The 23,828-nt window shown below is 46.6% G+C and overlaps 1 protein-coding gene across 8 annotated transcripts in view; it reads right to left on the reverse strand.

Annotated features, from left to right (window-relative positions):
* The window catches only part of LOC132385542 (cyclin-dependent kinase 16-like), a 141,152-nt gene that overhangs the window by 29,110 nt on the left and 88,214 nt on the right, over positions 1 to 23,828 (reverse strand). For 7 of the 8 annotated variants that reach the window (XM_059957682.1, XM_059957690.1, XM_059957688.1 and 4 more), the window contains 3 exons: positions 23,410 to 23,524; positions 22,686 to 22,780; positions 1,196 to 1,258 (listed from right to left, as the gene is read on the reverse strand). In XM_059957682.1, the coding sequence (XP_059813665.1) occupies positions 1,196 to 1,258; positions 22,686 to 22,780; positions 23,410 to 23,524 (273 nt within the window). The remainder of the gene's footprint in view (positions 1 to 1,195; positions 1,259 to 22,685; positions 22,781 to 23,409; positions 23,525 to 23,828) is intronic. The other variant, XM_059957683.1, reaches the window with a different exon arrangement.

The following is a 23,828-nucleotide window of genomic DNA, read 5'->3' on the forward strand; positions in this document are numbered from 1 at the left end:
TAGTGCTGCCAGAATTTGCAGGGATATTTGCTCATCGGAGTAGTGCTGAGAAGCCCATCGTGGTCAGGACATTATCATCCCATTTCCCAATGTTAATACCTGCAACAAGCAGGTAACCCTGAAATCTCAAATCCCTTTCCCATCGTGGTCAGGACATTATCATCCCATTTCCCAATGTTAATACCTGCAACAAGCAGGTAACCCTGAAATCTCAAATCCCTTTCCCATCGTGGTCAGGACATTATCATCCCATTTCCCAATGTTAATACCTGCAACAAGCAGGTAACCCTAAAATCTCAAATCCCTTTCCCATCGTGGTCAGGACACTATCGCCCCATTTCCCAATGTTAATACCTGCAACAAGCAGGTAACCCTAAAATCTCAAATCCCTTTCCCATCGTGGTCAGGACATTATCATCCCATTTCCCAATGTTAATACCTGCAACGAGCAGGTAACCCTAAAATCTCAAATCCCTTTCCCATCGTGGTCAGGACACTATCGCCCCATTTCCCAATGTTAATGCCAGTAGCCCCAACCAGCAGGTAACCCTGAAATCTCAAATCCCTTTCCCATCGTGGTCAGGACACTATCGCCCCATTTCCCAATGTTAATGCCAGTAACCCCAACGAGCAGGTAACCCTGAAATCTCAAATCCCTTTCCCATCGTGCTATCGCCCCATTTCCCAGCGTTCACATTGGTAACCCCAACGAGCAGGTAACCCTGAAATCTCAAATCCCTTTCCCATCGTGGTCAGGACATTATCATCCCATTTCCCAATGTTAATACCTGCAACAAGCAGGTAACCCTAAAATCTCAAATCCCTTTCCCATCGTGGTCAGGACATTATCATCCCATTTCCCAATGTTAATACCTGCAACAAGCAGGTAACCCTAAAATCTCAAATCCCTTTCCCATCGTGGTCAGGACACTATCGCCCCATTTCCCAATGTTAATGCCAGTAGCCCCAACCAGCAGGTAACCCTGAAATCTCAAATCCCTTTCCCATCGTGGTCAGGACACTATCGCCCCATTTCCCAATGTTAATGCCAGTAACCCCAACGAGCAGGTAACCCTGAAATCTTAAATCCCTTTCCCATCGTGCTATCGCCCCATTTCCCAGCGTTCACATTGGTAACCCAAACGAGCAGGTAACCCTGAAATCTCAAATCCTTTTCTTTTGGCTGTGTACTCACCTTTACATTGTGGATGTTTATGACATTCCCACAATCCTCCAAATATTGTTTCAAGTCTTTATCCTGGAAGCAGGTAACAATGGAAACAAGTGTCAGTTCAGCGTAAAGGGGAGGGTATTCCTTCACAAACTTCATATGACATCAGAGTAGAGCTGGGCCATTCAGCCCATCGAATCTGCTCCACCATTCTATCATGGCCGATCAGAATTAGGTTTAATATCACTGGCAAATGTCGTGAAATTTGTTATGCGGTACATTGCAAAACGTAATAATAAAAAATGGAAATAACTGTAAGAATTTTATATATGTATAAAATAGTTAAATTAAATAGTGTAAAAAAGAGAAAAAAAGTGGTGAGGTAGTGTTCATGGGTTCAATGTTCAATGAGAAATCAGATACCGGAGGGAAAGAAGCTGTTCCTGAATCATTGAGTGTGTGATTTCTGGCTCCTGTACTACCTACTCAATGGTAGCAATGAGAAGAGGGCATATAATGGGTGATGAGGGTCCTTAACAATGGATTCTGCCTTTCTGAGGCATCGCTCCTTGAAGATGTCCTGGATGCTTGGGAGGCTAGCTTCAATGATGGACTTGACTGAGTTTACAACTTTCTACAGCTTATTTTGATCCTGTGCAGTGCCCCCCACACCCTCCATACCAGTTAGTGATGCAGCCAGTTAGAATGCTCTCCACGGTGTTGTAAAAATTTGTGAGTGTCTTTGGTGACATACCAAATCTCCTCAAAGTCCTAATGTTGTGTTTTGCTGTTGTCGTATCTTCCTTGTAACTGCATTGATATATTGGATCTGGGATAGATCCTCCAAGATGTTGACACACTAGAACATACAGGTGTCCTGTTTCTCGAACATTCGCTTTATGACACCTCGCTGTTACGAAAGACCTACATTAGTTGCCTGCTTTTGTTATGAAAAAAGGCAGTGTACGAAAAAGGCATCGTGTAATAAAAGGCAGCGCACGTGCCGAAACTGGAACTGCATTCTAGCTGGCATTGCTTAAACACGTGCCTGTGAGCATCTGTGCTTTACATCGGTTTATTTTGTGCATCCGTTCATAAGATGAGTTCTAAGGTATCAGACAAATCTAAAAGAGTTCGTAAGGGTGTTACACTTAGTGTAAAATTAGACATAATAAAGCGTTTCGATTGCAGTGAATGAAGTAAGGATATAGTGAGTTTGGCTAAGGGTTTGTGGAAGTTGACAAAGATGATGTTGAAGAGGTTTTGGCATCCCATGACCAAGAACTGAGAGATGAAGAGCTGATGAAGAGGAAAGGATAACAATTGAAGCCGAACGCAGTAGCAAATGGCCCCAAAGTGAAGTCGTCGAGCAGCTGAACGTGAAGCAATTGTGTGAGATTTTCGCTGCGATTGACAACGCTGTAACGATTCCAGAAAGGTATGACTTTAATTTTGAAAGGGTACGTAGGTTTAGGGCATATTTGCAGGATGGTTTGAGTGCTTACAAAGAACAGTATGATAGAAAAATGCGTGAGACTAAGCAGTCAAGCATACTGTCGTTTTTCAAGCCTTCCACATCAGCCACAGCAGACGACGAAACTCGACCTTCGACAACGAAGCAGGCAGACATAGAAGAAAGTGACCTGCCTGCCCTGATGGAAACAGATGACGATGAGATGACACCCCAGTCTCCTCTACCTCCCACCACCCCAACCTCCGACGACTCAGCCTAACACACCATCATCACTGTGCTCACTGTCTTCCCGATTCCGGTAAGTGAAACTACACTGTACATACATTATTTCTACTTTATATAGGTTGTGTATTTTTATACGTTATTTTGTATGATTTGGCAGCTTCATAGCTTGAAGGTTACTGGAAAGAGTGTTTCTGCCAAGAGCACTTGCACCGAGTGTTTCTGCCGAGAGTGCTTGTGTGAGATTTTCGCTACGGTGGACAGTACTGCATTAATTACAGAAAAGTATTCCTACTTTAAATAGGCTGTGTATTTATCAGATCATTCCTGCTTTTACTATATATTACTATTATTTTAGGTTTTTTGTGTTATTTGCCACGATTTGGTAGGTTATTTTTTGGGTCTGCGAACGCTCACAAATTTTTCCCATATAAATAAATGGTAACTACTTCTTCACTTTACGACATTCCAGCTTACGAACCGTTTCATAGGAACGCTCTTTGAATAGTGGGGGAACCTGTACTCAGTAACTTGTACTTTTAACCTGTATTTTTCACATATGTGTTGTTGGACTCCACCGACTGGTGGCAAAGTAATATAATGGTTTATCGCCTCCCTAGGTGGTAAACATGTTATGCCTCAGGAATGTAGCTTTAAATTGGTATAAAAGCATCAGTTTCTACAAAGATGACCATCTAGTCTTTGTCTTTTCCTAAGGTTTCCTTTAGTTTCATATGCTGTGATTCTGTTCCTTTGATTAAACTATACATAAACAATTACAAAGCAACAAGTTTTCACTCATTCTTGGATTCCTAAAAGAACCTGTGCATCAATAATTTTGGCATCACAAACAGGATGGTCAAGACAGAGTTTGAAAATTATTTGGACAAAGAAGGAACTTTTAGTGCAGCCCTAACAGGAAGTAAGAACATTCTCCATTCCTGAATTGTCAGAGAATTGGTCTGATTCTGCTTCAGTACACCATCTGAGGGAGAAGAAAACTCTATTTTAATTTGTTATTTGTGGCAGATCTGTGCTAAAATATTTTGGGTTGAATCTATTTTGTGCACACTCTATTAAAATATTTTAGGCTGGCTTTATTTAATTTTTGGGTCAACTCTATTTTGGGCAGTAGGCTCTATTTTGGGTGTAACTCTGTAATTATATTCGCGGTCATAACTGGGTTGCAATTCTAATAACTATGATTGGAGAGTACTCACTCAGATAACACTGAAACTATGGCCAAAGTTGAGAAACAAGCTGCAAATTTTCCAACTGTGAGACAATCGATGCTTATTTGAAGGAGTATGAACTTGATGTGATTAACAAAAAATCCAGAAGAAATGTGCTTTTGATGTCAGGTCTTGTGAAAATTGGCTTATAAATAATGTTGAAAAAACATGGAATAAGATTCATAAAAATGTGGTCGGGAAAATCAAGAACTGGCTGGACTCTAGCAGTAGTGGAGGTGGATACAATAAGGTCTTTTAAAGGACTTTTAGATAGCTTAGAAAAATAGAAGGCTATGTGGTAGGGAAGTTTCTAGAGTAGGCTACATTGTCGGCACAACATTGCGGCCCAAGGGGCCTGTACTGTGCTGTAGATTTCTATCTTCTATTATCAGAGCTAAGAAAATGTGAGCGTGCTGAGCTACAAGACCAAATAAATGAAGTTAAATGTAAATGAGGCAAATTAGGAAATCGAAAAAGGAAGTGTGTGAACTAAAACAAGCACATGGTAAATTGACAGAGCAAGTAAATAATTTAACTAATCATTTGTGGGTAAAGGAATAAAGGTGTAATATGCTGAAGGAACAGTAAAAAGTCTAACGAATGAATCTCAGCATTAACTGAGAGTAAGAAAACAGCATGTGAAGTAATCTTTATCGACAGGCACTATTCAGAGTTACAGTACAAAGCTGTACTGCAGAGCAGGGACCTCCAGTGGATGGCTGTATCAACAGTGATATCACTTATGTTGGAACGGAGCCAACACTAAGTACAGTCGTCCCAAAAACAGCACCACTTGGGAACTGCAACATGGATACAACACTGACTCAACAGAGACCTCTGGCAGTAATGAAGGAACTGGTCTGGCACGACCTGCGCTGATAAAAAATGAGGGAGTGAAAGGATGCAAGAATGACAGCAGGAATCAGGAAGCTTAACATCAACCACCAGACTCAGAAAAAAGTTGACAAATGGTCCAAAGAAATTCCACATCCTAAAAAAGGAAGTTTAAAGACTTGGACTTAACTTCAATGAATTAAGAACATATAAAATGTTGCACCCATGTGAAGGCATTAAAATTTTAGCTGTCAGAAGATGGTGGGTCTTGGGGAAGGTTTAATTGACATGGTTGTAGACTGGACTCCTGTTATAACATTTCCTATTTTGTATCACTCCTTTTTTTGTTGCTATTTTGTGTGATTTTGATCAGATAATGAATGGCACAGCACTAGATTGAACTAGAACTGAGCTGAAACTGAATATGGGTTGGTGTTTTATATTTCTGACTTTTGCTCTTTTTTTCTTTTGCACATGGGGAGAGGGGCAGATGTTTTCTTTGAACGGGTTCCTTGGTTTTTCTTTGTTTTGTGGCTGTGAAGAAGACGAATCTGAATTGTATACTGCATACATACTTTGATAATAAATGTACTTTGAAGTTCATTTAGATGGCCAACAACTAGTTCAATCCCCCACCTCTGAAAGAACAGCAAATTTTGATCTTTTGCACAACTTCAAGCTACAATTTCAGATGTAGTGGACAGGTGGTCAAGGTCGCAGAAATGACCAGGCCCTTCCCAGCAGCCCTTGTTTGTCTTGATAGAGTAAAAATCAGGATTACATGTTAAGTTACTAGTTGGAAATGAAATTATTGAATTCTTACTGGATACAGGAGTGGAACTAACATGCATAACCAAATCTATTGCCCAAAAATACAATGTGTCATTGATCAGCATCTGTAAATGTGCCGATGGTGCTGGAGGACAGAGAATAGAAATAATCAAAAGCAGACCAGGGAGAAATCCGAATGGCTGGTTCGGCTGCTGCCAGTGAAGTGATGGCCTCAGGAAGCATGGCTCTATGTACCTTGGCTGTGGTGGCCAGTGCTATCATGTTTGCTGTTGTGTGCTGGGACAGCAGGCTGAGGGTAGCAGACACCAACAGAATCAACAAACTCATTCGTAAGGCCAGTGACGTTGTGGGGGTGTAACTGGACTCTCTGACGGTGGTGTCTGAAAAGAGGATGCTGTCCAAGTTGCATGCCATCTTGGACAATGACTCCCATCCACTCCATAATGTACTGGTTAGGCACAGGAGTACGTTCAGCCAGAGACTCATTCCACTGAGATGCAACACCGAGTTCATAGTAAGTCATTCGTACCTGTGGTCATCAAACTTTACAACTCCTCTCTTGGAGTGTCAGACACCCTGAGCCAATAGGCTGGTCCTGGACTTATTTCCACTTGGCACAATTAACTTATTATTATTATTTAATTATTTGTGGTTTGATATTGCTATATTTCTTCACCATTCTTGGTTGGTGCGGCTGTAACGAAACCCAATTTCCCCTTGGGATCAATAAGGTATGTCTGTCTGTCTGTCTTTGCACAACAGGGAGAACTGAAAGCTTTGATTGAAGCCTGTAATCTTGCAGAAAGAAGCTCAGCTAACATCTGCATTGATTCTCGAGGTGCTTTCGGTGTCGTTCCTGCCTTCAGAAACTTATGGAGACGAAGAGGATTTCTTACAGCCATGGGAATTCCAATCAAGAATGGCCAACAAGAACTTAGGGAAGTCATATGGCTACCATCAGAAGTTGCAATATTAAAATGTAAAGATCACCCCAAAATGACCACAATGGAAAACCTTGAATTTGCAGATGAAACTGCACAAAAGGCAGAAAGGAAATAAATAAAGAAAATAGAAGAACTAGAAGTAAACCCAATAACTGAAGCGATGGAAACAAAGTTGAATGCCAATAAAGATGAACATTCAAGATACTCGAGAAATGCAAAATCAATGTTCAAGCCAAGTGGTTCTGATTGGAAAATGGTGGGTTGTTAAACAACAACGGAGTATGGATATATGGCACTAGTCATAGACTAGTAGCCACAATTCTGCAATAGTTCCTTGGGCAACTGGAGTGCAAAAGATTCTCCCAGTGGTGGTGGAATCCAAATTCAAAATGCAAGCTTGACGAACAGTTGAGAAATGTATGACATGCCAGAAAACAAACCCCGGATCAATGAAGAAACTACCTCAACTAAGTACTCACACCCCACCTGGTCTATTTTTACAAACCCCATTTCCAGAAAAGTTGGGATATTTTCCAAAATGCAATAAAAACAAAAATCTGTGAAATGTTAATTCACGTGAACCTTTATTTAACTGACAAAAGTGCAAAGAAAAGATTTTCAATAGTTTTACTGACCAACTTAATTGTATTTTGTAAATATACACAAATTTAGAATTTGATGGCTGCAACACACTCAACAAAAGTTGGGACAGAGTTAAAATAAGATTGAAAAGTGCACAGAATATTCAAGTAACACCGGTTTGGAAGACTCCACATTAAGCAGGCTAATTGGTAGCAGGTGAGGTATCATGACTGGGTATAAAAGTAGCATCCATCAAAGGCTCAGTCTTTGCAAGCAAGGATGGGTCGTGTCTCACCCCTTTGTGCCAAAATTCGTGAGAGAATTGTTAGTCAGTTCAAAAGGAACACTTCCCAACGCAAGATTGCAGAGACTTCAGGTCTTTCAATATCTACAATACATAATATTGTGGCGACCCATTTCCTGGCACATCTGAACTGGCTCACAATTAGCCAGCTTTCCGGCTAAGGGAGATAGCCTACGGGGGTTTGCAAGCACAGAGCTTTGGAGCCCCTGCGCCATGGGGGGGGGGGGGGCAGGTTGAGAGAGGCTTAAAAGTGAGGCTCAGGATTTCGAATAAAGTTTTTCCTTCGGCTGCAGTTACCGACTCCGTGTCGTAATTTTAGCGCTGCATGTAGCACACAGCTACAATTGGTGACCCCGATGGTCCAAACGATTTTTGGACCAGAAATGACCGACGCCGCCTCTGTTCATGCGGTTTCGTTGAAACTGCCGGGTTTCTGGACACAGCGACCGAACCTATGGTTCCAGCAAGCCGAAGCCCAATTCCACGTTCGCCAGATCACCTCAGAAGACACCCGCTACTACTACGTGGTGAGCTCCCTCGACCAGGACACAGCGGCCCAGGTCGCGGAGTTCGTACAGTCGCCCCCGGCAGACGGCAAGTACACGGAATTCAAAGCCCTGCTCCTCAGGACTTTCGGACTCTCACGGCGCGAGCGGGCTGCCCGTTTACTGCACCTGGATGGCTTGGGCGACAGACCTCCATCGGCTTTAATGGATGAGATGTTGTCTCTGGCCGACGGACACACACCCTGCCTCATGTTTGATCAGGCATTCCTGGAGCAGCTGCCCAAGGACATACGCCTGCTGCTGTCCGACGCGGATTTCAGTGACCCCCGGAAGGTGGCAGCCCGGGCGGACTTGCTGTGGAACGCCAAAAAGGTGTCCATCGCACAGATCTCCCAGCCACGCTCCCAGCAGCAAACCAGTCCAGGCCCAGCCGCAGAGCCCGCCAACCCCCGCCCCAGTGAACACTGGTGCTTCTACCACCAGCGGTGGGGCGCAGAAGCCCGCCGTTGTCGCCCGCCCTGCAAGTTCCCGGGAAACGCCAGGGCCAGCCGCCGCTGATGGCTACGGCGGCTGGCCATCGGGATAGCCTCCTGTATGTGTGGGACAGAAGGTCGGGACGCCGGTTTTTGGTCGACACTGGTGCCGAGATCAGCGTTTTACCTCCGACGAGTTACGACACCTGCAGCAGGGCACCGGGGCCCACCCTGAGGGCCGTGAACGACAGCACAGTAAGGACCTATGGCACCTGTCAGGTGCAGCTACAGTTCGGCTCCAGCCAGTTCACGTGGGACTTTACACTGGCCGCCGTAGCCCATCCGCTTCTGGGTGTGGATTTTTTGCGGGCTCACAGCCTACTGGTCCACCTGCCCAGGAAGAGACTGGTACACGCCGAGACCTTTCAGACGTTCTCCCTGGGTGCAGCCCAGTTGCCAGCCCCTCACCTCGGCTCCATCACGCTGTCCGACAACGACTTCACCAGGGTCCTGGCGGATTTCCCATCGGTTCTGGCACCGCAGTTCACAGCGGCCATGCCCCGACACGGCGTACAGCACCACATCTCGACCCAGGGACCACCCCTCCACGCCCGCGCCCGGCGGCTTCCCCTGGACAAGCTCCAACTGGCGAAGGAGGAGTTCCAGAGGATGGAGGAATTGGGGATCATCCGGCGGTCCGACAGCCCATGGGCCTCCCTCCTGCACATGGTGCCCAAAGCGACGGGAGGCTGGAGACCATGCGGCGACTACCGCAGGCTGAACGAGGCTACCACACCGGACCGCTACCCTGTGCCACACATTCAGGACTTTGCAGCAAACCTGCATGGAGCACGGATCTTCTCCAAGGTAGACCTCGTACGAGGGTACCATCAAATCCCGATGCATCCTGACGACGTCCCCAAAACGGCTCTCATCACCCTGTTTGGCCTTTTCGAGTTCCTCCGCATGCCGTTCGGCCTGAAGAATGCCGCACAGACGTTCCAGCGGTTAATGGACGCGGTGGGACGGGACCTGGACTTTGCGTTCATCTATTTGGACGACATCCTCATAGCCAGCAGCAGTCGTCAGGAGCATCTGTCCCACCTCCGTCAACTCTGCGCCCGACTGAGTGAGTACGGTCTTACAGTCAACCCCGCCAAATGCCAGTTCGGACTCGATACCATTGACTTCCTGGGCCACAGGATTACTAAAGGCGGGGCAACCCCTCTGCCCGCTAAGGTAGATGCGGTCCACCACTTCCCCCGACCCACCACGATCAAAGGCCTTCAGGAATTCGTAGGTATGGTCAATTTCTACCATCGCTTCCTCCCTTCAGCTGCCCGGATCATGCCCTGATGTCGGGTCCGAGCAAGGACATTACCTGGGACGAGGAGTCTGCCGCCGCTTTCGTTCAAACGAAGGAAGCTTTGGCGAATGCCGCAATGCTAGTACATCCCAGAATGGACGCCCCTACCGCCCTCACAGTGGACGCATCTAACACGGCAGTCAGTGGGGTGCTGGAGCAACTCATCGCAGGTCGCTGGCAACCCCTGGCGTTTTTCAGCAAACACCTGCGGCCACCTGAGCTCAAGTATAGTGCTTTCGACCGGGAACTGTTGGCGCTATACCTGGCAATCCGGCATTTCAGGTACTTCCTAGAAGGTTGGCCCTTCACCGCGTTCATGGACCACAAACCGCTTACCTTTGCGCTTACGAAAGCGTCCGACCCCTGGTCGTCCTGCCAGCAACGCCACCTGTCCTACATCTCTGAATACATTTCGGATGTCCGGCACGTCTCAGGTAAGGACAATGTCGTGGCGGATGCGCTCTCTCGCCCTACCGTTCATGCCCTTTCCCAAGGGGTAGACTTTGAGGCACTGGCAGAGGCGCAGCAGACAAATGAGGAGATTCCGAGTTACAGAACCGCAGTCTCCGGTTTGCAGCTCTAGGACCTCCCTGTAGGCCCGGGTGAGAGGACCCTACTCTGTGACGTCGCCACCGGCCAGCCCCGTCCCGTCGTCCCGACAGCCTGGCGGCGCCGTGTTTTCGACTCCATTCATAACTTGCCGCATCCCTCCATCCGGACGACTGTCCGGATGGTTTCCAGCAGGTTCGTTTGGCACGGACTCTGCAAGCAGGTCAGTGAATGGGCCAGAACGTGCATGCACTGCCAGACGGCCAAGGTGCAGCGGCTCACCAAAACCCCACCGCAGCAGTTCCATCCCGCCCACCGGCGTTTTGACCACATTCATGTGGATATCGTGGGCCCCCTGCCAGTGTCGCGCGGAGCGCGGCACCTCCTGACTATCGTGGACCGGTTCACAAGATGGCCAGAGGCGGTCCCGCTCACCGACACCACCTCTGAATCTTGCGCCCGAGCCCTGATCACCACCTGGATATCTCGCTTTGGTGTACCGGCCCACATTACCTCCAACAGAGGCGCCCAGTTCACCTCCAGCCTGTGGTCAGCTATGGCCAGCCTTTTGGGGACTCAGCTGCACCACACAACTGCCTACCACCCACAGTCGAACGGGCTAGTGGAGCGTTTCCACCGTCACCTGAAGTCGGCCCTCATGGCCCGCCTGCGAGGAGCCAACTGGGCGGACGAGCTTCCCTGGGTCCTACTCGGCATCCGCACAGCGCCCAAGGACGACCTGCACGCCTCGTCGGCCGAGTTGGTATACGGCGCGCCCTGGTCGTCCCCGGGGAGTTCCTACCAGCCCCACAGGGGCAAGAGGAAGATCCCGCAGCAGTCCTGGGCAGACTATGCGAGAAGCTCGGTAACCTGGCCCCCATACCCACTTCACAGCATGGGCGGCACCCGACCTGCGTACCCAAAGACCTGCAGAACTGTAAGTTTGTGTTTGTACGAAGGGGCGGGCATCGGCCACCACTGCAGCGGCCATACGAGGGGCCGTTTATGGTGCTCCGGAACAACAGGTCCACGTTCGTGCTGGACGTTGGGGGGAAAGAGGAGGTTTTCACGGTGGACCGACTCAAACCGGCCCATGTGGACCTGGCGCAACCGGTCGAGTTTCCGGCACCTCGGCGCAAGAGGTCGACCTCCCAAGCAGGTTCTGGCCCAGGCTGTGGACATTGGGGGGGTGTATCGCCGGTTCTGGGGGGGGGTTATGTGGCGACCCATTTCCTGGCACATCCGAACCGGCTCACAATTAGCCAGCTTTCCGGCTAAGGGAGATAGCCTACGGGGGTTTGCGAGCACAGAGCTTTGGAGCCTCTGCGCCACGGGGGGCAGGTTGAGGGAGGCTTAAAAGTGAGGCTCAGGATTTCGAATAAAGTTTTTCCTTCGGCTGCAGTTACCGACTTCGTGTCGTAATTTTAGCGCTGCATGTAGCACACCGCTACAATATTGTGAAAAGATTCAGAGAATTCAGAGACATCTCAGTGCGTAAAGGGCAAGGTTGGAAACCACTGTTGAATGCGCGTGATCTTCGAGCCCTCAGGTGGCACTGCCTAAGAAACCGTCATGCTACTGTGACAAATGTAGCCACCTGGGCTCGGGAGTACTTCAGAAAAGCATTGTCACTTAACACAGTCCGTCGCTGCATCCAGAAATGCAACTTGAAACTGTACTACGCAAGGAGGAAGTCAACTCTATGCAGAAACGCCGGCGAGTTCTCTGGGCCCGAGGCCATCTTAGATGGACTGAAAGATTGTGGAACCGTGCACTGTGGTCAGATGAGTCCACATTTCAGCTAGTTTTCGGAAAAAACGGGTGTCGAATTCTCCGTGCCAAAGATGAAAACAACCATCCTGATTGTTATCAGCGAAAGGTGCAAAAGCCAGCATCTGTGATGGTATGGGGGTGCATCAGTGCCCACGGCATGGGTGAGTTGCATGTATGTGAAGGTACCTTTGACTCTGAGGCGAATATTAGGATTTTAGAGAGACACATGTTGCCATCAAGGTGATGTCTCTTCTCGGGATGTCCATGCTTATTTCAGCAGGATAATGCCAGACCACATTCTGCACGGGCTACAACAGCGTGGCTTTGTAGACACAGAGTGCGTGTGCTTGACTGGCCTGTTGCCAGTCCAGATCTATCTCCTATTGAAAATGTATGGCGCGTCATGAAGAGGAGAATCAGACAACGGAGACCACGGACAGTTGAGCAGCTGAAATCTTATATCAAGCAAGAATGGACAAAATTTCCAATTGCAAATCTACTACAATTAGCATCCTCAGTTCCAAAATGATTAAAAAGTGTTATTAAAAGGAAAGGTGATGTAACACAATGGTAAACATGCCTCTGTCCCAACTTTTGTTGAGTGTGTTGCAGCCATCAAATTCTAAATTTGTGTATTTTCACAAAATACAATTAAGTTGGTCAGTAAAACTATTGAAAATTTTTTCTTTGTACTTTTGTCAGTTAAATAAAGGTTCACGTGAATTAACATCTCACAGATTTTTGTTTTTATTGCATTTTGGAAAATATCCCAACTTTTCTGGAAATGGGGTTTGTACATCTACAAGCGGACTCCATTACTTTACCAAGGTGCCAAAGATGTCCTTACGTGGACAAATTTTCAGGGTGGGTGGAAGCAGGAAAAGCCATTGCCACGCAGACAGCCAAAACTGATTCAGGACCACATTCCTCAATGGGGATTGCCATGCCACATCGATTCTGACCAAGGAACACAATTCACTTTGTCAAGAATTATGTCGACTGATGAACAATGAATGGTTTTTTCAGTGTCCACATCATCCAGAGTCATCAGGACAATTTGAAACAGTGAATTACATCATCAAACAACACTAAATATCACGAGGAAGGCACACCTTGGCCTACAGCTCTTCTATTGGTTTTCTGCAACATCAGAGCAACCTCAAACAAGAAAGCAAAACTGAGTCCATCTGAGATGGTGACAGAACAACCAGAAGCTATCAATCTCAGAGAGGCTGATATACACGTTATGGCAGATAGCTTAGTTAATTATTTGTGAAACAAGCCCAAGCTGCTCAGTCTACTTCCCAACAGGTTTTTGCTGCTTGGAGTGGTCCATCAGATGCAGGACACACCCTGGTTTCTGGTGAGCAGGTCGTGGTCAAGAAACCACATAAGGAACCACTGGGAGTGCAGTGGGAAGCTCCTTACCAAGTACTGTTAATTACCATTTCAGCACTCAAGGCAGAAGGTAAAAATAAGTGGAAACAAGCCAGCCGCTGCAAGCAAGCCAGAGTGACACCAGATTAAGAAAGTGCTATGAGGATACTCCAAGAAAGTTGATAATTATTGGACATTACAAATGTTATTTTGATGTTTGTTGTTGTTACACGTTTACCTACTTCCCCTACTGATATTGTACAACTGAAGTACTTTTTGATGACTCTTAAATAAATAGTTTAAGTTTTTCTGCCTCTGAATCTTCAGATGTAATGATTTAGAATCAAAGAAGGAATTGTTGGAATCAGTTGTCTTATGTTTTTAATAAGGTATTAGTTGAATTAATAAATTTTTCAGCAAGATTGAATTTGAAGTTAGTTTACTAACACAATTTGTATTTTTAACCTGTCTTTTTCACATGTGGTGTTAGACTCCACCTACTGGTGGCAAAACAATATAACTGTTATATAATGTTAAACACATTGGCTAAGTGTTAAACAATCTAGGCTTGTAGGTGTTTGCTTTATCTCAGGAATGTGGCTTTATCCTGGTATAAAAGTGTTGGTTTCTGCAAAAATCACCATCTTGTCTTTGTCTTTTCCTGCTCTTCCCTTTAGCATCACATGCTCTGTATCTGTTCTTTTGTTGAAACTTTAAATAAGCAATCATAAAGCAGCATTTTCACTCATTCTGTGCACTGAAAAATCACCAAATCCAACAAGGCACTTCACCCAACCAGCACATGCTGTCCAAGATGCCCGCCTAACCACAAGAGATTCTGCAATTGCTCTGAAATCCAGCACAGGAACTGCCCTTCAGCTGACAACATTGGGTTACACTAATTAAATTCATCCTGTCTGCCCATGCAGTGTCCACATCTCTCCATTCCCTGCACATCTGTGTGCCTGTTTACGAGCCCCTTACCATCCCTAGAAGGGTGTTCCACAGACACATCACTGAGTTAAAAAAAATTGTCTTGCACATTTCCCCCTCTCACCTTAAACGCATGTCCTTTAACAATAAGATACCATCTGTTTACTCTATCTGCCTCTTACAATCTTATAAACATCTCTCAGATCTCCCAGCCTCTCCACTCCAGAGAAAACAACCCAAGTTTGTGCAACCTCTCCTTGTAGCACATGGTCTCTAATCCAGGCAGCATCCTGCTGAATCTCATAAACCCAAGAGTGCAGATTCTGGAAGTTCAGAGAAAAACACACAATATGCAGCAGGAACTTAGCAGGCCAGGCAGCAGCTATGGACGGTCGACCTTTCTGGAAAGGAAGAGAGTAGAATCCAGAATAAGATGTGGGGGGGGGGGGGGGGAGAAATACAAGCTGGAAAGTGAGAGGTGAAGGGCAGCTCGGATTAAGAGAGATGACAGGGCGACAGGCAGATCAGGTGAAGGGCTGAAGCAAAAGAAATCTGATCAGAAGAGAATGGACCATGGGAGTAAGGGAAGGAGGTGGGGCTTCAGAGGGAGATGCCCCATCCACTGAGAGCTCGTTCACCTTCTGCATGTCAAAATTGCCCCTCAGGTTCCTTTTAAATTTCCCCACTCTTGTCCTTGATTTTTGAATCTTGGAAAAAAATGCACCCTATTATGCCCCTTGTGATACTCTAAACCTCCGTAGGATCACTCCTTAGTCTCCTATGCTCCAATAAATAAAATCTTAGCCTGCTCATCCCAATACAGATTAAAGAGAGATTAGCTTTATTGTGCAGTGAAACATGGAAACATACAGTGAAATGGACTTCTGTGTCAACGACCAACACAGTCCAAAGATTGTGCTGGGGCAGCCGGAACGTGTTGTCATGCTTCCAACAACTCACTAATCCTAAACTGTCGGTCTTTGGAATGTGTGAGGGGAAACTGCAGCACCCGGAAGAAACCCACACATTCATGGGGAGAATGTACAAACTCCTCACAGGCAGCGGTTTGAATTGAACATATGTCACTGGCACTGTAACGTGTCCTGGCAACATCTGTGTGTGAAGGAAAACTTCAGATGGAGTGAATGGGAAAGAGCAATAATTTCCGATTATTACATCCGCCTATCTTTGGCCTCAGGCATCTTCTGACCTTCAGTTAAAGAAATCTACATTTCCTTACGAAAGGGGAGGCCATACGTGAACACTAGATCTTATTTCCCCACTAATTTTCTCCTATAACCTATTCTAGTAACATTCTTATCAAGTCCCCTCAAATTCTATGCTCACCGACACAATTGGGCAACTTACAGCAACAAATTATCTACTAGCATAAGAATTAGGAGCAGGAGTCGGCCATCTGACCCATCGAACCTGCTCCACCATCCAATAAGATCATGACGGATCTGGCCATGGACTCAGCTCCACCTGCCCTAGAACCCCAGGTGCGCAAAAATCTATCTAACTGTGTATTAAATACATTTCATGAAGTAACCTCTACGGCTGGGTAGAGGGGCTGGGATATGTCTCTACCAAAGGAGGTATAAGGCTTCCCTCCATTAACCCGCAGGTCACCGTTGGGCAACATATAGCACCTACCCAGTCGCCCCGCACCCCCCCCCGGCACCCAATCGGGCCACGTGAAGCCATGGGGGCAGGTGGTGGATGGTTGTATGAGGAGCAGGTGCATATCACGTCCTGGTTATGAGACCACGAACGTCAGGCAGACAATCTCTGAAGAGTATTGATGATGGCTGGGGTCACCCACCTTGTAAAGACACTGCCCAGAAAAAGGCAATGACAAATCTCTTCTGTAGAAAAATTTGCCAAGAACAATCATGGTGATGGGAAGACCATGATTGCCCATGTCATACGACATGGCACATAGCAAATGAATGAGCCACCACTGCTCCCCCAATTCCACAGATTCACTACTCGCTGAGAAATTTAGTTCCTCCTCATCTCTCTCCTAAACCTATCCCCTGAATCTCGATACTACATCCTCTAGCTTTTGTCTTACAAAAACAACAGTGGAAACAACTTTCCTGTTGATGTATATATTTGTATAAGATCCCCTCTCATTCCTCTGAAATTTAGCAATTACAGTCCCAGGTGACTCACAGGATAACCCACTCATCTCCAGAGACAACCTGAACATCCTCAACACTGCCTCCAAAACCAGTATATCTTCCCTCAAGTAGAAACATACATAGAAACCTACAGCACAATACAGGCCCTTCAGCCCGCAAAGCTCTGCCGAACCTTAGAACTACTATTTTAGAGCCCTCTATTTTTCTGAGCTCCACGTAGTTATCCAGGAGTCTCTTAAAAGACCCTATCATTTCCGCCTCCACCACCGCTGCCGGCAGCCCATTCCACACACTCACCACTCTGCGTAAAAAAACTTACCCCTGACATCTCCCCTGTACCTACTTCCAAGCACCTTAAAACTATGCCCTCTCATGCTACCCATTTCAGCCCTGGGAAAAAGATCCACACGATCAATGCCTCTCATCATCTTATACACCTCTATCAGGTCACCTCTTATCCTCCGTCGCTCCAAGGAGAAAAGGCCGAGTTCACTCAACCTATTCTCATAAGGCATACTCCCCAATCCAAGCAATATCCTTATAAATCTCCTCTGCACCCTTTCTATGGTTTCCACAATCTACTTGCAGTGAGGCGACCAGAACTGAGCACAGAGGAGTCTGGCCAGGGTCCTATATAGCAGCAACATTACCTCTCGGCTCTTAAATGCAATCCCACGATTAATGAAGGCCAATGCACCATATGCCTTCTTAACCACGTTGTCAAAATACTTTGAGTGTCCTACGGACTCGGACCCCAAGATTCCTCTGAACCTCCACAGTGACAAGAGTCTTACCATTAATGCTAGATTCTGCCATCATATTTGACCTACCAAAATGAACCGCCTCACACTTATCTGGTTTGAACTCTATCTGTCACTTTCTAGCCCAGTTTTGCATCCTATCAATGTCCCACTGTAACCTCTGACAGCCCTCCACACTATCCACAATACCCCCAACCTTTGTGTTATCAGCAAATTTACGAACCCATCCCTCCACTTCCTCATCCAGGTCACTTATAAAAATCACAAAGGGTAGGGATCTCAGAAAAAGATCCCTGAGGTACACCACTGGTCACTGACCTCCACGCACAATATGACCTGTCTACAACCACTCTTTGCCTTCTGTGGGCAAGCCAGTTCTGAATCTACAAAGCAAAGTCCCCTTGGATCCCATGCCTTCTTACTTTCTCAATAAGCCTTGCATGGGGTACCTTATCAAATGCCTTGCTGAAATCCATATGCATTACATTTACGACTCTACCTTCATCAATGTGTTTAATCACTTCTTCAAAAAATTCACTCAGGCTCTTAAGGCACAACCCGCCTTTGACAAAGCCATGCTGACTATTCCTAATCAAATTATGCCTCTCCAAATGTTCATGAATCCTGCCTCTCAGGACCTTACCAACCACTGAGGTGAGACTCACTGGTCTATAATTTCCTGGGCTATCTCTACTCCCTTTCTTCAATAAAGGAACAACATCTGCAACCCTCCAATCCTCCAGAACCTCTCCTGTCCCCATTGATGATGCAAAGATCATCGCCAGAGGCTCAGTAATCTCCTCCCTCACTTCCCACAGTAGCCTGGGGTACACAGAACATAGAATAATATAGCACAGTACAGGCCCTTTGGCCCACAATGTTGTGCCAACCCTTAAACTCTGCCTTCCATATAACCCCCCACCTTAAATTCCTCCATATACATGTCTAGTAGTCTCTTAAATTTCACTAGTGTATCTGCCTCCACCACTGACGCAGGCAGTGCATTCCACGCACCAACCACTCTCTTGAGTGAAAAACCTTCCTCTAATATCCCCCTTGAACTTCCCTCCCCTTACCTTAAAGCCATGTCCTCTTGTTCTGAGCAGTGGTGCCCTGGGGAAGAGGCGCTGGCTGTTCACTCTGTCTATTCCTCTTAATATCTTGTACACCTCTATCATGTCTCCCCTCATCCTCCTTCTCTCTGGAGAGTAAAAGCCCTAGCTCCCTTAATCTCTGATCATAATACATACTCTCTAAACCAGGCAGCAACCTGTAAACCTGTAAATCTTCTCTGTACCCTTTCCAATGCTTCCACATCCTTCCTATAGTGAGGCGACCAGAACTGGACACAGCACTCCAAGTGTGGCCTAACTAGAGTTTTATAGAGCTGCATCAATACCCCGCCAATCTTAAACTCTAACCCTCGACTTATGAAAGCTAACACTTCATAAGCTTTCTTAAATCCTATCTACCTGTGAGGCAACTTTCAGGGCTCTGTGGACATATACCCCCAGATCCCTCTGCTCCTCCACACTCCCAAGTATCCTGCTATTTACTTTGTACTCTGCCTTGGAGTTTGTCCTTCCAAAGTGTACCACCTCACACTTCTTCGGGTCAAACTCCATCTGCCAATTCTCAGCCCACTTCTGCATCCTATCAATGTCTCCCTGCAATCTTCGACAATCCTCAACACTATCCACACCACCACCGACCTTTGTATCATCTGCAAACTTGCCAACCCACCCTTCTACCCCCATATCCAGGTCGTTAATAAAAATCATGAAAAGAAGAGGTTCCAGAACTGATCCTTGTGGGACACCACTAGTCACAACCCTCCAATCCAAATGTACTCCCTTCACCACGACCCTCTGCTTTCTGCAGGCAAGCCAATTCTGAATCCACCTGCCAAACTTCCCTGGATCCCATGCCTTCTGACGTTCTGAATAAGCCTACCGTGTGGAACTTTGTCAAATGCCTTACTAAAATCCATGTAGATCACATCCACTGCACTACCCTCATTTACATGCCTGGTCACCTCCTCAAAGAACTCTATCAGGCTTGTTAGACATGATATGCCCTTCACAAAGCCATGCTGACTGTCCCTGATCAGACCATGATTCTCTAAATCCCATAGATTCTATCTCTAAGAATCTTTTCCAACAGCTTTCCCACCACAGTTGTAAGGCTCACTGGTCTATAATTACCTGGACTATCCCTACTACCTTTTTTGAACAAGGGGACAACAGTTGCCTCCCACCAATCCTCCAGTACCAATCCTGTGGACAACGAGGATATAAAGATCCACGCAGAGGATCTTCCCTTGCCTCGTGGAGCAGCTTGGGGAATATTCCGTCAGGCCCCAGGGACTTATCCGTCCTAATGTATCCATATAACCATATAACAATTACAGCACGGAAACAGGCCGTTTCGGCCCTTCTAGTCCGTGCTGAACGCTTACTCTCACCTAGTTCCACCGACCTGCACTCAGCCCATAATCCTCCATTCCTTTCCTGTCCATATACCAATACAATTTTTTTTTAAGTGACAATATCGAACCTGCCTCTACTGGAAGATCGTTCCACATAGCTACCACTCTCTGAGTAAAGAAGTTCCCCCTCGTGTTACACCTAAACTTTTGCCCCTTATCTTACATCCGTCCTAATGTAAGTCACATTCCGTTGACATCCAATTTGATGCTTTCCAAAAGCTCCAGCACATTCTCTTCCTTAATATCTACATGCTCAAGCTTTTCAGTACGCTGTAAGTCATCCCTACAATCACCAAGATCCTTTCCCACAGTGAATACTGAAGCACAGTATTCATTAAGTACCTCTGCTATCTCCTCTGGTTCCATACACACTTTTCCACTGTAACACTTGATTGGTCCTATTCTCTCATGTCTTATCCTCTTGCTCTTCACATACTTGTAGAATGCCTTGGGGTTTTCCTTAATCCTGTCCGCCAAGAACCTCTTCTGGTTCTCCTAATTTCATTCTTAAGCTCCTTCCTGCTAGCCTTATAATCTTCTAGATCTTTATCATTACCTAGTTTTTTGAATCTATCCTAACCTCTTCTTTACTTCTTGACTAGATTTCCACCAGCCTTTGTACACCATGGTTCCTGCACCCTACTATCCTTTCCCTGTCTCATTGGAATGTACCTGTGCAGAACCCCAAGCAAATATCCCCTGAACATTTCCCATATTTCTTCCGTACTTTTCCTTGAGAACATCTGTTTCCAATTTATGCTTCCAAGTCCTGCCTGATAGCCTCATATTTCCCCTTACTCCAAATAAATGTTTCCCTATCTGTCTGTTCCTATCCCTCTCCAATGCTATGGTAAAGGAGATAGAATTGTGATCACTATCTCCAAAATGCTCTCCCACTGAGAGACCTGACACCTGACCAGGTTCATTTCCCAATACCAGATCAAGCACAGCCTCTCCTCTTGTAGGCTTATCTACATATTGTGTCAGGAAACTTTCCTGAACCCCTCTAAACCCCTCACTCTTGGGAGATACCAATCAACATTTGGGAAATTAAAATGTCCCACTGCAACAACCCTGTTATGACTGTCCTGACGAAGGGTCTCGGCCCGAAACGTCGACAGTAGATGCTGCCTGGCCTGCTGTGTTCCACCAGCATTTTGTGTCTGTTATTAATACTCCTTTCCAGAATCTGTATCCCTATCTGCTCCTCGATGTCCCTGTGACTATATAAACAAAAACACCGAGAAGAGTTATTGACTCCTTCCTATTCCTAACTTACACCCACGGAGACTCTGTAGACAATCCCTCTATCTCTGATCAACAGTGCCACGACCCCACCTCTTTTGCCTCCCTCCCTGTCCTTTCTGAAACAGCTAAAGCCTGGCACCTGAAGTAGCCATTACTGCCCCTTGCACTATCCAAGTCTCTGTAATGGCCACAACATCATAGCTCCAAGTGCTGATCCGCTTAGGAGACCAGAACTGCGTGCAGCAGTTGCAGCATAACCTCCCTGTTCTGAAATTCAATTCCTTTAGGAATTAAGGTAAACAGTCCATTTGCCTTCTTATAACCTTTTGGACCAGGAAACCAACCTTTTGTGATTCATACATAGGAGAGACTTCAAAAGGGACCAGAGAGATTAACTTCCTCACACAGAGGGAAGGTGCTACCAGAGGAAGGGGTCGAGGAAGGTACAATAGCAACAATTAAGAAGTAACTGGACAGAAACGAGGTCCCTGGATAGGTGAGAGGCATCTGGACAGGTAAGGAGCATCTGCAGAGGGTTCCTATCAGTGGGACACAGAGAAGGTGCGAAGAGTCAGATAGACTATGAACAAGCAACACAATACAAAATGCTGGAGGAACTCAGTGGGCCAGGCAGCATCTTTGGAAAAGAGTATAGGTGACGTTAGAAGACTATAGAGGACAAACCATGAAATATAATTTTAAAAAATGAACAAACCAGAGGGCCATATGGAACACTAGTGGCAACTCAATTCGACAATGGAGCCACAACTCAACCCGGTTACATTTATTCGGCCCTATCAAGAGAGGTCACCAGGATGCTGCCTGGATTAGAGAGCATATTTTATGATGATAGGTTAAGTGACCTAGGGCTTTTCTTTTTGGAGTGAAGGAGGATGAGGGGTGACTTGATAGAGGTTTACAAGATGATAAGAGGCATAGATTGAGTAGACAGCCAGACTTTTTGTCCTGGAGTAGAAATGGCTAAAATGAGGGGGCATGATTTGAGGAAAGTATTGGGGGGGGGGGGGGCGGATATCAGACAGGTTTTTTTTGAGAGTGGTGAGTGCTTGGAATGGTAGTAGAGGGAGATACATTAGGGACATTTAAGAAACTCTTAGATAGGCATATGGTTGATAGGAAAATGGAGGGCCATGTAGGAGGGAAGGGTTAGATTGATTTTGGAGTAAGTCATTGTTATTAGGTCAGTGTGCTGCTCACTGTATACTGTACTGTTTACCTGTGCTAAATGCATTTTGAATGATAGTCTATTAAATTATTTATGGTAATATATAGCTCTGTGTGCTATACGTTTTATAGGTGCACTGTGGATCATTGTTTTGTTTGGTTTTATATATGAAAAGTTAGAGAGCAATAAACTTAAACAAACTTAAAGAGTCTGTACTGTGCTTCTTGCTCTGTATGAAAGTGCACTATGATCTTGGACACCTTGATTCCGCCCACCCCGTTCTATGCCTCCTCGGCAGTACAGGCCAGATACAGGCCACTCACCAGATACTCGAAGACCAGTGTGAGGGATTTCTCTGTGTGGATGATGTCGTGAAGCGTTACGATGTTGGCGTGTTTGAGATCCTTCAGCAGCGACACTGGTGGGGAGAGAGTAGCCGGGTGTTAGAAGGAGCAACTGAACCCGCGCCGTGCACCAGGAAACACCAGGCTGCACAGGACAAAGTGTGTCCAGGACAAGGAAGCGGGCAGGAAAAAAATTCATGCCTTTACAAGCTGGGACGTCATCAGTGGGTCCCTGTGGTGGGACTGCATGGAACATAGATCCCGCAGCAAGCTCAGTGTTAATGGCAGAGTGTGACTGTAGCTAGGGGTGTGCACAAGGCTACAGTATGGGACACAGACGATCCTGCAGCGGGCGCAGTGTTATTGGCAGAGTGTGACTGCGGCTAGGGGTGTGGAGACGACTACTCTATGGGACACAGAATATCCTGCAGCGAGTACAGTGTTATTGGCAGAGTGTGACTGCGGCTAGGGGTGTGGAGACGACTACTCTATGGGACACAGAATATCCGGCAGCGAGTACAGTGTTATTGGCAGAGTGTGACTGCGGCTAGGAGATGGCTATTGAGGGGTGCGGGGGGCTCAGGCAGAGCTACTGCACTAGAGAGTTGAATGACGCTGTCAGGAAAGATGTGGTGCAACTGGACGTGTCTCGTGGTTAAGCCCAACCAGCAAGGAGGGAGGGGAGAGGTGTGGCACCACGTACCTTCCCTGATAGCGGTGCAGGGAGCTCCCTCTTCGTGCTCCAGTCGGATCTCCTTCAGCGCCACCAGGTTATCCGTCAGCTTACTCCTCCCCTTGTACACCGTCGCATAGGTGCCCTTGCAGCGTGGAGAGGTGTGAAAGAGAGGGGCAGGGGGTCAGGTGAGAGGGTGAGGGATAGGAAGCGAGGGGAAGGGTAGAAAGGAGCAGGAGGGGTGAGAGGGTTAGAGGGGGAGGGAAGGGGTGTGAGGGGAAAGGAGAGAGGGAAGGGGAGAGCGAGGAAGAGGAAGGGAGAGGTAGAGAAGGGAGAGGTAGAGCAATGGAAGGATAGCAAAGTGGTGTGGGAGGGGAAGGGAGGGAAAGAGAGGGAGAAGGAGGGGTAGAGAGAGAGAGAGAGAGAGAGAGAGAGAGAGAGAGAGAGAG

The sequence above is a fragment of the Hypanus sabinus genome, assembly GCF_030144855.1.
Source record: "Hypanus sabinus isolate sHypSab1 chromosome 24 unlocalized genomic scaffold, sHypSab1.hap1 SUPER_24_unloc_8, whole genome shotgun sequence".
NCBI lineage: Eukaryota > Metazoa > Chordata > Chondrichthyes > Myliobatiformes > Dasyatidae > Hypanus > Hypanus sabinus.